Genomic DNA, 17,170 nt, shown 5'->3' on the forward strand with positions numbered 1-17,170 from the left:
ATAAGGTCATAGAATTTTATAAATTTTTTAAAAATATATTTAATATAAATTTTTTATAAATTTTATTTTTTAATAAAAATTATTTTTATAAGATCATAGAATTTGGAAATAGAGAAGACTTGCCTAGTCAACCACCTAATTTCACAGAAGAGAAAACTGAGGCCTAGAAAGAGGAAGGGGATTGACCAAGGCTACATAGCTAGCAAATATCAGAAATGGGATCCAACCCAGATGTTCTAAACCCAAATCTTGTTTCTTTCCTCTATACAAATGTTCCTGTCATATTAACCAGCTTTGAAAATTACGACATCCCCCTCCAAATATACAGCCCCTTCACTCAATTCTCAGATGATGCAAAGATTCTAGGGACCCCATCCACCAGCATTTCATGACCAGTCCAACTCTCTACTGTCTGCCCATCTCACCTGGTAGAAGCCATGTGGAGCCAAGACACCCTGATTAACTTCCCACTTAAATACCAGCTCCTTGCCAGGTAAATCCCCTGGTTTGGGGTCACTGAAGAACCATGAGGTGAGGTCCATGGGGGTGGGGAGAAACAGAAGAGGAAAAAAAAAAAAAGTCCGCCAGCCACATTCCTCTGGCTGCTCCCTTCCCTCCACCTCTGCCAACTGTGGGTAAAAAACACATCCTAAGGTAGTGATTTTAAAACATTTTTGGCTTCAACCCAAATGCATCATGCAAGTACAGATGACAGGCTCACAATGCAAGTCTGAACGGGCCTGTTGGGATATTCAGTGCAAGGACTTTGTGTTGTTGTTTTTTTTTTTTTTAACTGCCCTGTTTACGGTAACTATCTTTGAAGTGGGGGAGGTGCCTGTCTTACTAACATTCATTTCACAGGTGGCTCTCAAGCCCTTCGGTTCCTGGGATGCAATTCTCCCTTTGGCAGCATTCTGCTTTGCCCTAAACTCTACTTTGGAAAGAGTGGGAAAAGTTCAAGTTATCCATCTAAAGCCCATCCCAACTGCTAAGGCATTACTTTTCCCTAAGGGGGAGTGAAGGGGGAGGTCCCTAACCCATAGGCAAGCTCCTGAGGGAGCCTGGTGAAATGGAAATTACATGATTTGAGATTGAAGGCTAAATACAGGCTCTGTTGTTCCCTAGCTGCCAGTGGACGAGTCATTTCCCTTCTCTGAGGCTCAGGTTCCTTATCTACAAAGGGAATTGGACTAGGTCAGCCACATAGTTCCTTCCATCCCTAAATGTTATGATACCATGACTTCATGATTTTTCTAGAATGTGGATTAGAGATGGGGACAGAATGCGTTCCTTCATGGTAGAGGTTCACAAAAATCACAAATCTTTGGAGCGGCCTGGACTCCAGTCTGAGCCACCATCATCAGTAGCCCTCAGAGAACTTTGGCTCTTACAGCATAGGGGGTACCCTGTTGAAGTGGGGACATGTGCCCAAACCTGCCCACGCCATCCAAACATAAACTATGCAGGCTCTGCCCTGAATCTACACCTTCTTCCTCATTCACTCGGGAGCAGCATGGCATGACTATCCCTGATGACAGGAGGGAACTTACAGTTCTCCTCAAGCCACAACTAGTGTTCCTCAAGAATCCCTTAGGTGGAGAGCCAAGAACTGCTCCCATTGCAACCTTTATTTTGCAGCCCCAAGTCACTGGATTTCTGAATAAAGGGCATCCCACTGCTGCGAAGTAGAACAGAATCCATCTGTGTCCCTGAACTAGGCAGGCAGGTGCTAGGAGGACTGGGGATTGAGGAACACCTGGGAGGACAAGGGTTGCTGTTTGCACCTGGTTTGGCTGAGATCTGAGCTAAACTTTAACTAAACTAACTCCTTCTCTTTCTTTCTCTCTCTCTTTCAGATTATATACTCCAACTAGGTAACAAATGTTCTGGAAAGGAGAAATATCCTAGTGAAAAACAGAATCAAAACAGGCACAGAAGAAAATTTTGATTCACTGAGACTCTCCTGCCCTCTCTTTTGGTGGGGGTAAAAGGTGGAGCAGAAGACAGCATAGGGCCCTGAAACAAGTACTGAATCAGAAGACCTAGGTTCAAATCCTGACAATCTTTGTCCTTAAGCATGTAACTTCAGTTTTCTGGACCTTAGGCATCCTGTTTGTCCAATAAGGGGTTTTTGTATATCATCTTTGAGGTCTCCTCCAATTCCATCCTGTATCACAAAAATAAATTGGCATCAGAAGACCCAAGTTCTAACCATAGTCTACTCATCACATGACCCTGGGCAAGTGATTTAACATCTCAGAGCTTCATTTTCCTTACCTGCAAAATGGAGCTGATCATCTTTGCACTAAACACAGGGTTGTTGTGGGGGAAATGCTTTATAAAACTTAGACCACTACAAGAATGGGAAATTAGGATTTTCATTATCACTTCTCAAGGCAGCCCATTTAGCTTCAGAACACTGAGCTGACATCTACCTCTTTGGAATTTCCCTTCATTATTCCTGGTTCTGCCATCTGGGGACAAAACCAGAATAAGTCTTCTCCATGAAAAATGCCTTCAAGTATCTGAAAGGCAATCAAATGCTACCTATGAGATTAGAGGACATCAGAGGAAAAGTCACAAGCAGGCAGATCAGAGCTGGCTTTTTTTTATGGGGACATGTTCTGGGCTCCGAAGGTCAAACTTAACTTAGGGAGAGTCTAGAGCCAAACAAGAGAGTCTGTGGCCTCTTAAGAATTTATAAGGGATAAAAGGAAAAACAAGTCCCTGTCTCTTCTTCCACCACACACACTCCTCAATCTCTTCAGGACTCCTGAAGGGCAGAACCTTTCAAAACTCTAGCCTACCATCTTTCCTCTATGGAAGGAACAAGATATTAAGACAGCAGATTCATGACTGGCATTTAGGCTCAAAGGTCCTCATCAAAAAAAGAAAAATCACAGAATTTATAAGAGACCTCAGATATCACCCAGTCCAACCCATACTATCCTACAGAAACTGCCAGTCATTTCCTTAACACATCCCCCATCATTTTCCTTCACAGAAATGTGATGTCTTCTTATTGCCTCCAAGCTAAAGACCAAAAACTTCTCAGGTATTCTAGGCTCTCCACAGATGGGCTGCCACCTACCTCTCCAACTGCTTCTTTGCCTACACGTACCATTTCTGTTCCTGCCAGGCAATGCTCTTGGCTATCTCCATAAAGAGTCCTTCATTCCATCCTCTACATATTTCCCCATGTTATTCACTCTTTTTCTTACTATGTACCCAAATCCTATCCATTTTTTTCCAAGGTCCAGTTTAAGGAAGGGACTACCTGCCAGGAAAATTTCCCTTCCCACCCCTTCCTACAATGACTTCTCCCTTCTCTGAGCAGCTCCTGCATTTTTCTAGAACACCCATAGCCTTTGAGACATGTCATTTATTCTCTGTTTCAGTCCTGCAAATCCCAACTTCCATAACTAAATCCTTAGGCGCTTCAAAGGCAGGGGTTATGTCTCATTCAGATGTTGAATGAATTTCACAAAAATAGCCTTGGATTTATTTAATAAGGCCTGTCATCTAATTGATCCCTCCGCCTTTAGGCAGAACTATACTTAATCCACAGCAGGGAAAGGGGTCTACCTGATCTTAAACATCTAAGCTGCTTCTCTTGAAAACATGTTCCGGCCTCTGAAAAGTCCCACTACCATTAAGTATCGTGGTATCCAACTTAAATCTTGATGTGCTGTTTTTCTCCCTACATCAGTTAGCATCCATTCCCTCCATCCAAGTCTCTGCTGGTCACTGGAGCACCTACAACTCATCCCTAGACTTCCAATGATTAAAAGCCCAGAACATACACACAGGAACAGAAAATTATTTCCTATCACACACAGTTCTGCCCCCTTATGGATACATTCCTTACACTAGGACACATGCAAACTCCTTTCACAGACCTAGAGAAAGAGAATCTTAAAGATCTAGTTCAATCCCCTTAATTTTACAGACAGGAAAATTGGGTCCAAAGAGTAAAATGAACTTAGTGCCCAAAGTCACATAGGTTTAAGGAAACAGCCTAGATTTGAACGTGGCCAGGTCATTTGACTCTAAATCTACTGTTCTTTCCACTACACTGCAGATGCCTCTTGGGATGAGGACAGCCCCCATGCCTTCCTGCCCCTGAAGGCCAAGGATGAAGCTAATTAGCCTTAACTGTGATCTCATAGGCACTAGGAGTGGAAGGAGAGAGAAGCTTTAGGGAAATTAAAAGCTCCTTCATTCTCAGACCAGGTGGGCTCACTTATCCTTCTCCTATAAATAAAATACTAAACCTGATCTGGGTACACAATAGTCCAGGGTAGGCCTGTAAGAATAGAATTTTTCTAGTCTGGACTAAAACCATAGAATGTCTCTAGTGTCTTCCCTATCAGGGCCTAAACACAACAGAATCACAATCTCTGCTCCCCTCTTGAGGTTTTCCCAAAATGTACCACCCCATTCTTTCTGAAGCCACTTTGTTAAACATAGAAGTTGTAAATTTTATTGAATATTTATTAAGCACCTATTGTACGTAGGACTCGGTGGTAGGCCTTGGCTTTGAGGATTATAAGTAAGAGACCATCCAAGAATGCGGTGCACTAACCAGGGCCTGGAAAGCAGTTTCTACCACCATGCCATAAAACCAACATCAACCATTATAAAGCAATTGGCCCTCCTGCCCTGGCATAGATTCCTAAGTCAGCCCTGGGAGCCAAGTGGGATTGACTTATCACCACCACCCCTCTACACCACCTCTAAAGGAGCTCAGGTGCCAGGGATATACCTACATCCCATTCCCTCCCCATACATACACACTCGAACATGCACACACATGCAAGCACTCGCTCCCACCCCCCACTTCGGGCAAGCACACCCGCTTGAGTGCGGCCCCACCTAGAAGCCACTTCCATCTCTAACTGAGGGAAGGGGCTGCCTTAGCGGCTATTTCCCGGGCAGAGCCCTCCCTCCTGCAGAGCACAGCGTCCCCACCCAGATGCAAGTGTTCTCCCCTCCCATAGGTGCTGGCCCTGCTGCAGCCCCAGGGGGCAGGGAGACTGCCTGAGCTCTCTCCTCTCTCCCGCCGAGGGCGACAGAACACTTACCGGCCACGCATACTGGAAGGGGATAACCACCCGGCCCTTGTCTCTGCTGCCCCTGCCGTGGTGGCTGCTCCTGCCGCTGTTGGTACCACCGCCCAAGGAAAAAGTATTCCCACCGAGCACGGGCGTGGCTCCTTGGCCGTAGCTGCAGGCCCCCGTCGGGGTTACTTTGGTCTGATATTCCTTGAGGCAGACACGAACGTAGGTGTCACACTCATCTCGGCCGCAGCTCCAGCCCGACCCGGTGGGCCGTGCAGTCCGGTTGCTGTCGCAGCAGTCGCCGTTCTGGAGCTCCCCGTTCACGTTCTTCACCGAGCTCAGCTGCAGCTCGAAATATCCCATGGGCTGCGACGCCTAAAAATAAGACACAAAGAGGGGAGGAGAAGGGAGACCAAACGGTGGGGGCTGGGGCCAGAGGGCGTCCGAGGTTCGCTAGGGGCAGCACCCAGCCCCAGCCCCAGCCCTTGCGGCATCTGGGGAGCTTGCGCCGCGCGGGGCCTTTGCAGGTGGCCTTCGAGGAGAGGGGCATTAGGGCGAGGCAGTAGGGAAAGAAGCCGGGAGTGGGGAGAGCAGGCTGGCGGCGAGAGAGGGACTGCAGCCGCCCGAGGAAGCCACGGCCACCGCTGTGGGAGGAGGTAACGCGCAGTTCGGGGCTCAGTCCCCCCCGGAGTCTGCAAACCAGCGCCCTGATTTGGGGAGGATACAAGCGCGCGTATCCAGCCCCGGGGCAAACAAGCTAGGGACGCAACCCAGACTTCACGTCCGCAATACCGAACTGTGAGGCTGCCCCTAAGCCCCTGCGGAGCCGCGGCCGCCATCCCCGGTGCCCCAAAGCGGCGTCAGGCGGGCTTCCCCGCACGCTCCAGGGCTTTGCAAACAAGCAGCAAGGGTGGTTCTGTTTTTTGTTTTTAAAGTCACTGGGAAAAATAACAAGGCAAAAGCCTGGCCAGTCTTGACCGCCCACACCCCTCCCCAGGGGCTGGAGAAAGGTAAAGTGCAAAAGGCGCCCCCTTCACTGGGACCCCTAACTTCGCGTCCCATTCGTGCCCCCCCCCCTTCTCGGGCCCCTCCCTGTAAAGGGCCAGGAAACGCTTAAGGCTGCAGGACAGAAGACGCCTCAGTTCCCTGGGGTTGGCAGTCGCCCCTGCCCCCTCCCCTCCCGCTGCACTGCAATGCAGGGGGCTGCGGGGATCCTTCTCCCAAGAAGTCCGCCGGGCCCCTCACCTGAACCCAAATGGTGAGGAAAAGCAGCCCCAGGCGAGTTGCCGCCATCCGCCGGCTTTGCTCCAGCATTGCAGCCGCCACCTTAGCCGCCTCCTTCTCCGCCGCTCTGGGCGCCCGCCTTCTCTGCTGTTGCTGTGGCTGTGGCTGTTGCTATTGCTGCAGTTACTGCAGCCGCAGCCACTGCTGCCGCCTGAACAGGAGCCGCCCGCCGAACCTGAGCCGCACTTTCAGTCGGGAGCAAGCGCGGAGCTCAGGGCCATGCAACCTCTGCTTCTGTACTGCAGCTGCTGCTCCCCAGCAGCGAGCAGGCAGTGGGCAGGGCTCTAGGCGTTCTAACCCGCTGTGCTGGTCTCTGCGGGTCGCTCTGAGGGTCGCTGCCCGACGCCTCCCCGAGCGCAGCAGGGAGCATTAGCCGCCGTCGCTGTTCTGGTTCCCTGCTCAGGCTCTAGCTCCCGGTGCACACTGGCTGCTTAGCTGCAGCAGATAGCTTCCAGCCTCTCCCCGTGCGCCCTTACTCCCCCTTCACTGACACCCTACAAGTTCGGGAGCCCAGACTGACAGCTCGCTCACCCATTCCACGCAGCGGCCTGATACCTGCATATTCATGAGAGGGTGGGGCCTCAAGCTTGGGCAGCAGGTGGGCGGGCGGGCGGGAGTGAGCTAGGGGCTGGGCTGGGGGGCTCCAGGCTTCCCTTTAAAGAGCTGCAAAGCGATACAGCCTATCTGCAGGCTCGGATGAGATGGCAGAGGTTCCAGGAGTTGCTCGGATCTGTTTTAGCTGCACAGCGCTGAGGCCGAGCCCAGCCCAGCCTGAGCTATCTTCAGGCTGTGGGTTGTTGGAGCCTTGGGTGAAGACTATGTAGGGTTGAAGGGGTCTTGGAGGAGAGATGGGAAAGGTGGTTGGAGTAAGACAAGCCCAGGGCTAGGATCAGAACAGAACTTTATAGCGGATCCAACCTCTCCCAGTCTTTGAAAGGAAAGGATAGCTTAGTGGACAGTGTTGTACATGGCCGAGAAGACCAGATTTCAAACCCGATCTCGGACACTTACTGGTTGTGTGACCCTAGGCAAGTCATTTAACCCCAGGCTACCTCAGTTTCCTCATCTATAAAATGGGAAATAACCGTACCTAACTATTGTGAGGATAAAAGGAGATATTAGTTTTAAAGTACTTTACAAACCTTAAAACATTAGAGAATGGAAACTAAGAAAGTTTCTACATATATGTGAAATAGCACTTTTGTTCTAGAAATCACACATAAGAATTTAATGCCTTTTGAGTTCTTGGTCATCACCATCACAGATTTAGATCATGTAGCCTAACCATTCTCTCCATCCTCGATTTCATAATCATCTTCCCAATCACGACTACTACCACCACCACCATAATCACCATCATTCCCAGCCTCCCATCAAATGCATCAATTTCATCACCATCAATGCCACTAGCATCACTAGCACCCCCTAAAATCACTATTGCTATAATCATCATTTCAATATCATCCCCATCATTACCTCCACCAGCATCAATAAGCATCACCAAGAGTGCTTGCCTGTTTCAAGGACTACATTAGTATACATTTATCATATAATGTACCATTACCCATAATGTAATGTTGATTACCTACCCCAACCCCACTAGACTGTGTGCTCCGTTAAGGATTATTACAGTCTTAACTAAACTTTGCCAGAGAGGATAGAGACTAGACCTGTGATTCTGCTGGGGTAAGGAAGTCTTGCATGGGGAAATTCCCTTTACCAGTAGTCATAGAAAATTGCCTAGAGCCATAAAAAGTTAAATAATTTACTTGTTCAGGGTTACACAGCCTTGAGCCTAGGTTTTCTTGGCTCTGAGGCTAGCTTTCTGTTTACTATACCATGCTGCCTCGTGTACTTAATATAGATTTGTCATATTTAATCTTATTTCCTCAACATTAGAAATGTCCAGTTGATAGTGTGAGTTGGGGTAGGGGCAGTAGCCAGCCCTGGGAGGTCAGTAGGGATGTCCAGACAGAGACAACTATTTGTTCAATTCTGTTGGTCCCTTTCTTTGGGTAAATAAATGCTCCCCCATCAGGATTCTCCACAAGAATTTTTTAAATCAATTTTTATTTTAAAAAGAATTAGCACGCACTTGTCACTTGTCACAGCTATTCCAGTTCAAGATCTTGTCTTAGATGAGCCCCAACCAGCAATTTGGTGGAGACCATGGTTGTCCTTCTTCACCTCACAGAACAGGAACAGCCCATATACCCTTAATTAATTCATCAATAAATATTAAGCACCTCCTATGCTTCAGGTACTAGGGATACAAAATAAAGAGTTTTTGCCCTCAAGGAGCTTATATTCCACTGGAAGGAAACAACATGTATGCTTATGAGTAAATATGAAACATGCAAGTCAAAGAAGGTGTAGGAGACAGAAGCTGGAAGGATCAGGAATGACCTCATGTAGAGGTCACTTGAACTGAGTTTCCAGTGCCATATTTGAATGCCAGATGTGGTTTGGCTAGGGCAGAAGATAGCAGGACTAATATCTCTCCTGTCATGGACACTATGCCTCTATTGCTACTTATTAGTTCTGTGACATTGGGGAAAAAACCCAAATGATCATCCTCACTTTATTATGAAATTAATATACTAGATGATCTCTAAGATTTCTTCTAACTCTAAACTGTGATTCTTCTGACTTTTCTAGGCATAGGAATGGCTTAGAGTCCCTCACCTGTGCACAGCCTCATGGATTCTGATCATCCATGAACCACAGCCCTAGTCCTACATCTCACAACCTACATCCTACATTATGTAACATGTACAGAAAAGAGATGAGAGGCTAAGCACTCAACATGAAAGAAAGACGTGGAGTAGGTAGAGATTCCCAGAGCTATACCAAAGAAATGTGAGACTAAGACCTAGAACAGGATAGAACAAAGAAGGTGTACCTAAATTCTGCAGCTATGCTCAGACACCACAGTGGGGAAACTGATGCTAAACACTAGTTACACAAATGCACCCAAGGCTGAGAAGAGACACTAGTTAAGAATGCTTCAACCAGGGGCAGCTAGGTGGCGCAGTGGATTGGGCACCAGCTCTGGAGTCAGGAAGACTGGAGTTCAAATTTGGCCTCAGACACTTGATCACTTGATACTTACTAGCTGTGTGACTCTAAGCAAGTCACTTAACCCCAACTGCCTTGTAAAAAAAAAAAAAAGGCAAAGCTTCAACCAGCCTCAAGTACAGTAAAAGACTTTACTAATTGGTGCTTCAAGTTAGCTTGCACTATGAGCTGAAAGACTGGGGATGAAAACTGTTCAAAGAGAGATTTTCCTAAATGCTTTGCCTTTTGCTCAAATATGAGTCTTTTCTCTGTTCTTTGAAGTCTTAAATCAACACGTTCTTAATCAGTCAATAAGTATTTATTAAGCACCTACTGTATGCCAGGAACTGACTTGAAGAAAACCAGGAAAGGCAGGAGACAGAGATGAACAAGGAGAGCATTCCAAGCATGGGGGCACAACCATTGAAAATACCTAATGCTAAGAGATGGAGTATCTTGTCTGGGAAATCAGTCAATAAGTATTTATTAAGCACCTACTGTATGCCAGGAACTGACTTGAAGGAAACCAGGATCAAAGGGTCCATGGTAGTTATGAAGACTGGAAAGGGGTGAGGGGTGGCACTAGGTTATGAGGGTCTTTGAACAGCGAACACAAAATTTTGTGTTTGATCCAGGAAGTGATAGGGATAAGGTCTTTTTTAGTCTAATGTTAGAAGGGGAGCTAAAGGTCCTTTTAGAGACACAGTTTGTGTCTTATGTTCTTATGTTGCCAGGGGAGTCCCTGATTGCAGGGATAGCCATCAAGATTATTATTAGGTAAAGATCTCCAGGATTCAGTTTGGTCCATCTTGTCCCTAAGATTTAACTTGGTCTGTCTTGTTAGTGTTTAAGGTTAGACGACTGTTATACTTTGAGGTAGGTAGTAAAAACAATATCCCTATGTGATAAATAAGAAAACTGATGCTTAGAGAGGGAAAGGGACACACAGCTAGTCAATAACAGAACCAGTAAAGCCTATGTAGGCTCTGAGGATATAATGTCATTCCCACTGATAAGTCAGATTCCCAGAACTAAGCTGGCTATATTTCCCCTTCAGAGTTCTAGGGATCAGATATGATTCTCTAAAGCCATTGCTTTAATCCCCTGCCAGTGGAGAATCATTTAGCTAGCTAGCCTTGTGTGCGTATGTTTGTGTTTGTTTAAGAAAGGGATATTTGCTAAGCTAGTATAGGAACAGTTGGTATAAAACATCCCTCCAAGTCCATAACACGTTCTCTTTGGTACACACAAGGCCCTATACACACTAGGCTCAAACTTATAGAACACAACAAGTAGAAGAAAATCCTTTTCCATTCCTGGGGTGCTCAAGAAGATCTTTCACCTTAGACATGATGTGGTAGAACTCTTTGTAGAGACTTGAATCCAGTCTGTCCTAGGCTCCCAGTGGTGCAGACACTGCTACCAGCTGATTTAGAGATACTGTTTAGGACACCAACGGGAAGATGGAGCCACTGCTATGCAAGACAGTTACTAGGACACTGAGGCCCAACGTCTTCTGGAGTCTTCAAAGCTGGCAAGGTACTTCTGTGGTCAAAAGCAGGGTTTAGGGGGTGGGGATGTTAGGGGACCTGACTGAGCCAAAGCTGAGGCTTCTCTTATCTACCTTTGTCCCCAGGCACTGTGTTTCAAAGGGTTCAGCTAAAATTCCATACTCACTCCAGTTTCTAATGTTGTCCCCTTCTCAACTCAAATCATAAACTTAGACCAGGATAGAACAGGTAGGAGTGGATGAAGCAGAGAGTAGAGAGAAGGGACTCCTAGTGAAGAGAGAAATGTACAAGTGTAGCTGAAAACCACAAGTTAGATTCTAAAGAAAGTTAAGAAACTTGGCTGGTTGGGGATGATGACACGTGAAAGAGAAGAACAGAGATGTCAAGAGGGGCCATGTTGTGAAGGTCCTTCGATGCTTTGTTGAAGTTAAATATCATGTACTCTAGGTAGTTGTGTTTGTGTCATATCCACCTAACGAACTATGGGTTTCATAAATTCAGGGGCTCCATTTATCAACCTTTACCTTCCCTTTCAGTACCAGCGCAGGCTCTGAAGGCAGTAGATGCCTAATAAATGTGGTCTTAAAAATTTGAATGGAATGGGGAGTCCTTAGAGCAAGAGTTCTTAACCTTTTTGTGGCATGGATCCTTTTGGCAGTCTGCATCCTTTCTCAGAATAATTACAAAGGAAACTAATTATATTGAAAGATAAGTATTACACTTGACACTTGCTAGCTGTGTGACCCTTGGGTAAGCCACTTAATCCCATTGCCTAGCCAAAAAAAAAAAAAAGAAAAGAAAAGAAAAAGAAAGACAAGTATCAAAATAGTTTTAAAACAAGTTCATGGACCTCAAATTTGGAATCCCTGCAGTAAAGGTTTTTGAGGAAATTTGCACATTAGGAAGACAACTTTTGTAGCTGTGTGCAAAATTATTTGGAAAAGGGAGATACTAGTAACAGGGAGGATAATTAGGAGCTTCCTAAAACAGTCCAGGTATGAGAGGTAATGAACTCTTGAACTAGGATCTGGGCTGTGGAGAGGGAAAGGATGGATGAAACCATCTTGTCCATTTTACAGAGGGGAAACCTATGACCCAAAAGGGGATTCAGTGGTTCACTAGCAGAGCTAGTCCTTTGACTTCAAATCCAATGGTCTATTATACCATAGTGTTTCTTAGCCAAGAGAACTTCAGGACTGGTTGGATTTGGGGAAGAGAGAAAACAACACATCAAAGAAGATGCTGAAGTTTCAAGCCTAGGGCCTGAGATTCCCATGCTTTTGACCCCAGTTCTTTTCCTGTAGAATGAAGAACCAACCTTTAGATTCCTGTTCCTTAGCAATTAGATCCAACTCCTGACCCAGCACTGGGGAAGGTCTATCTACTGAGTCAACAGTAACTAAAGCTGAGCAGTGTGGTGGTAAGAGCCCTGAATGGGAGGTCAAGAAACTAGATTTGAATCCTAGTTTTTCCATTAACTCCTATGTTACCCTTGAATCACTTCCCTCTCTCTGGACCTCAATTTCCTCATCTCTACAATGGAAACTTTAGAACATCAAACCCTAACATCTCTCCTGAGCTCTAGTCATCTCCAACTGCTTGCTGAATATTTTACATGACCTTCACATGGACATTATGCAGGTATCTCAAAAGTGACATTTCCAAAAAAGAACTCCCTAAACCTGCTCCTTGTCCAGACATCTAAAATTCTGTTGTACCACCATCTTTTCAATAACAGAAGTTGAAAACCTTAGAATCATCTTTGACTCCTTCTTCTCATCCACTCCCCATATTAAATCATCAAGTGTTATAGATTCTATATGTACATCTCCCCAGTCTTCCCCCTTTGCTGCACGCGTACAGCCACCACCCTAGTATAGGCCTGAGTCACCTTTCACCTGGACTTTTACAGTAGCCTTCGAATTGGTCTCTCTACATCTGGTCTCTCCCTGTCTTCTATCCAGTCTTCAAGCACATAGCAAAATAATCTTATGAAAGCTCAGGCCTGACCATCACCCTCCCTGATCAAGACATTTCAAAGAAGCAGATTTAGCCTTAATATAAGGAAAAACTGCCCAATAATTAAAACTTTCCAAGGATAGAATGGGCTATCCTAAAAAGCAATAATTTCCCCATTTCAATTAAAGGCTGGATATTCCTGCTCAAATAGAGACTAGAGAATTACTTAACGGTGTTGGTATGAAGTTGAGACTGATTAGAGGATCTGATCTGAAGGTGCCAGTTCTGCAAATCATGTTATTCTGTGCTACCTGGGCAGCAACATGCTCAAAGTCCATATTTTCTGACCAGCCAGGCATACATGACTCATTGTCCTACTGGTGGTGATTTCCTCAGAGAGAGGTATACTTGCCAGTAAGCACCTTCCACTGAGATAGGTGCTTCTAGACAACTCAGTTAGTCCAGATCACTCAAGGTCATAAAATAGCTACCACAACTGGAAATATCCATCTCTCGAAATTTCTGTTTAATCACCTATGCACAAAGAAACATAAAGCAGAAGAGTCAGCTAGAAATTTGAGATTCAATCTCTGACAAGCACATGCACTTTCTGCCAAGTGTTTGTAGTCACTGTAGCTGCTGCTAAAGAAGGGGGAAGAGAGAGAAAGATCTCTTCTCCTCAATCACTAGAAATCCAAGGGAAAACTGGCAGAGTTCCAGTATTCTCAAAAGAAGGGAATAGAGAGAGGTAGATATTTTCTTTTCTCCTTTTAAAAAATGAATAAATGGGCAGCTTGGGCAGCTCTTCCTTACTCACTTGCTAATATTCTGGGCAGCTAGGTGACACAGTGCTAGTGTCAGGAGGACCTGAGTTCAAATCCAGCCTCAGATACTCACCAGTTGTGTGACCCTGGGCAAGTCATTTAATCCTGTTTGCCTCAGTTCCTCATCTGTAAAATGAGCTAGAGAAGGAAATGGCAAAATACTCCAGTCTCTTTGCCAAGAAAACCCCAAATGGGGTCGTGAAGAGTTAGACATGACTGAAATATCCAAATAACCAAAAAATCTTCTGACACAGCTTCAACCCCCAATCACGAGGAGTGAAGGACCAACCCATGAATGTCTTTTAGCAAGGAGTTGGAGCATGGGTCCATCCCCATGCATGCTGCCTGGGATCGACCTTGCCATTCCAAAGCACAAGTTCACGTGAGATTGCTGTATTATCCCAAAGCTCAAGTACTTTATCACTACAGCAGACATTTACCCTTAGAGCACACTTGCCTAGCTCCATAATGGATAGTGTGGATTCCTCAGGACAGCAGAACTCTCCTGTTACATATTATTTTCACATCATGAGTTATAAGTTGATTTGAAGGTGCCTTTCTGCTTGCTGAAAACAAGTAACAAAATTGTTGCTTTGAGCTCTACTAAAAGTGTTTCTAGGACTTTGTTGGCTACTATAAAAAATTAGCAAAAAAAACTTTGCTATCATTGTTAAGGATCTCAACAGTCTCACTCATGGGTAGAAGACTGATAAGAACAGGAAACTAATGGTTGAGAGATTTGGCAATCTTTTCTGAACCTTCTGGCACCATTTGGAGTTTGATGGGGTTTGATTACACGTGTGAATAGCCTTTCAAGTATTTGGTCAAGTCAGTCAGCAAATATGCTATGTTCTAGACACTCTACTAAGCACTGGAGATACAAAAAAAGGGCAAAAATACTTCACCTGCCCTCAAGGAATTCACATTCTCCTGGGAATAACATGCAAGCAACTATATACAAACAAAATACATACAGTACAAATGGAAGGTGATCTCAGGGAGAAGGCAGTAATAGTGGGAGAGGAGACGCCTGGAAAAGGCTTCTTGCAGAAGGTAGGATTTTGGCTGAGTCTTGAAGGAGATCAGGGAAGCCAGAAAGTGGATGTAAGAAGGAAGAGCATCCCAGGCATAGGGAACAAACCCTGAAAAGAGAATAGGAAGATAAAGTGAGTCATGAGATGAACATCAAGGAAGCAAGTGAAATGGTGTTGTAGAGAATGCAGAGGGGACTAAAGTTTAAGAAAACTGGAATGCAGGAAGGGACCAGGTTGTGAAGGGCTTTAAATGCCTAACAAAGCATTTTCTATTTGATCTTGGAGGTAATAGGGAGCCATTGGAGTTTATGGAGTAGGAGAGTGAAACTTTAGGAAGATGAATGGCAGCTGAATGAAGCATAAATTAGAGTGAGGAGACATTTTAGGCAGGGGGACCAATGAGAAGGCCATTGCAATAGTCCAAACATAAAGTGATGAGAGCCTACACCAGGGTAGTGGCTATATGAGTGGAGAGAAGGGCACATATGTAAGAGATATTGTGAAGGTAGAATAAGACTTGGCCACTGGTTGGCTATGTGGGGGTTAATGTGAATGAGTAGTTGACTATGACACTGAAGTTGTGAGCCTGGATACCTGGGAAGATGGTGGTGCCCTTAATAGCAATAGGAAGTAATAGCAAGTTTAGAAGAGGAGAGGGGTTGAGTGAAAGATAATGAGTTCGGTTTTGGATAGGTTGAGTTTGAGATACCTATTGGACATCCATTTCCAGATGTCTAAGAAGCAAATGGTGATTTAAGATTGTAGCTCAGGAGAGTGATTAGGGCCGGATATATAGATCTCTTAATCATCTGGATACAGATGAAAATTGAACCCATGGGAACTAATGAGATCACCAAGCAAGAGTGTATAGCAGGAAAACAAGAAAAGGCTCAGGACACACACTTGGGCGATACCTACAGTTAGTAGCCATGAACTGCATAAAAATTCAGAAAAGGAGTTTGAGAAAGAGGGGATAGGTAGGATAACCAGGAGAAAACATTCAGAAGGTCCGCAAGTCAACAGTTATAGAGAAGTCATGAAGAATGAGGATTGAGAAAAGATCATTATTTTGCAACTAAGAAATTATTGATGAGAGGAATTTCAGTTGAATGACAAAGTTGAAAGCCAGATTGTAGAAGATTTAGATATGAGTGAAAAGAGAGGAAATGGAAGCATTTAGTATAGAAGATTTTCTCATTATCTGTTAAAAATAAAATTTTATTTCTTCTTTGGCTAAGCTTATTCCTTCAATTTCTGTTTTTTGTCTTGTTGCAATAGTTGTTTGTCCTTCGTTTCAAAGAGCACCAGTGACTTCATGGAGTGACGTTTTGATTAGCCCATGATTTGGATTTAAGTGAGGCAGAGTTGCACAAAGTCATCAATCTCACTGTCTCTTCCAGAGTCATCCAAGTTCAACGGCAAGACAAAAGTCAGGATGACTGGGATGGGCCTAGAAGCAGTGGGTGACCTTGGAGCCTTCAATGCCTGACTGTGTTTATGGCCATTGGAGCAAATTGTTCTCATCCACCCATTCCACCAGGGAGAAGTCTTCACATCCTCAGTGTAGACACACCCTTAACTCACCAATGGGTTTGAGGTCTGTCATTTATCCTCAACCTGGTTTAGCCCACCTACAGAGATGGTTTTAACAAGGTATTGCTACTGCATGTGTTACAGCTTTTTGGGGCCACAGGTGAGAACTGGGTGAAGGTGGGCACCAAAGGTGGATGAGCGATCCCTTAAAAGGGCTCAGCAAGCTCTCACACCATACGTGCTAATCTTCCCTGAATACCCAATACATCCCTTTGTTGCTGTAGCTAACATTTGAAGAATTATATTAAATAACAGTGATGACAATGGATATCCTGGCTTTACCCCAAACCTTCATTAAGGACCACTAGCATTCCTCTACTACAGACAATACTATGTGGTTTTAGATAGATACTATTGGCTATTTTGGTGAAAGACCTATTTATTTCTGTGCTTTCCATTTTTTAAATATAAAAGTGTTGTACTTTATCAATTAATACATATCATCATACAATTTCTATTGTCTTATATGGTCCATTAGGTTTATAGTTTTCCTAATATTAAGTTAAGCCTGCATTCCTGATTTAAATCCCACCCTTGTCATACTACCTCCTCACTATGTACCCCTCAAAAAAAAACTAAGAGAAAAGAAAAACAAAACCTTTTTAACAAATAGAAAAGTCTGAAACAAATTCCAACATTGATTGCCTCAAAATATGTCTCATTCTGAACCTTTAATTTATCACCTTTCTCTCAGGAGATGGATTGTATCCTTCATCACTGGTCCTCTGAAATTGTAGCTGGTCATTGCATACATCAGAGTTCTTAAGTACCTTAAAGCTATTTGTCTTTATAATGTCATTGTAAATGTTGTTATTGTTATAAGGCATTCTTCTGGTTCTGCTCACTTC

General features: G+C 44.6%; 1 protein-coding gene across 2 annotated transcripts in view; it reads right to left on the reverse strand.

Moving 5' to 3' along the window:
* JAG2 (jagged canonical Notch ligand 2) overlaps positions 1-6,468 on the reverse strand; it is a 138,901-nt gene extending 132,433 nt beyond the window's left edge. For both annotated transcript variants that reach the window (XM_027849190.1, XM_027849189.1), the window contains exons 1-2: positions 6,306-6,468; positions 5,085-5,435 (exon numbers count right to left, since the gene is read on the reverse strand). In XM_027849190.1, coding sequence (XP_027704991.1) covers positions 5,085-5,435; positions 6,306-6,374 — 420 coding nt within the window. In that variant the 5' untranslated portion in view covers positions 6,375-6,468. The remainder of the gene's footprint in view (positions 1-5,084; positions 5,436-6,305) is intronic.
* Positions 6,469-17,170: the final 10,702 nt, after the last annotated feature.

The sequence above is a fragment of the Vombatus ursinus genome, unplaced genomic scaffold, assembly GCF_900497805.2.
Source record: "Vombatus ursinus unplaced genomic scaffold, bare-nosed wombat genome assembly UNPS02007284.1, whole genome shotgun sequence".
Taxonomy (NCBI): domain Eukaryota; kingdom Metazoa; phylum Chordata; class Mammalia; order Diprotodontia; family Vombatidae; genus Vombatus; species Vombatus ursinus.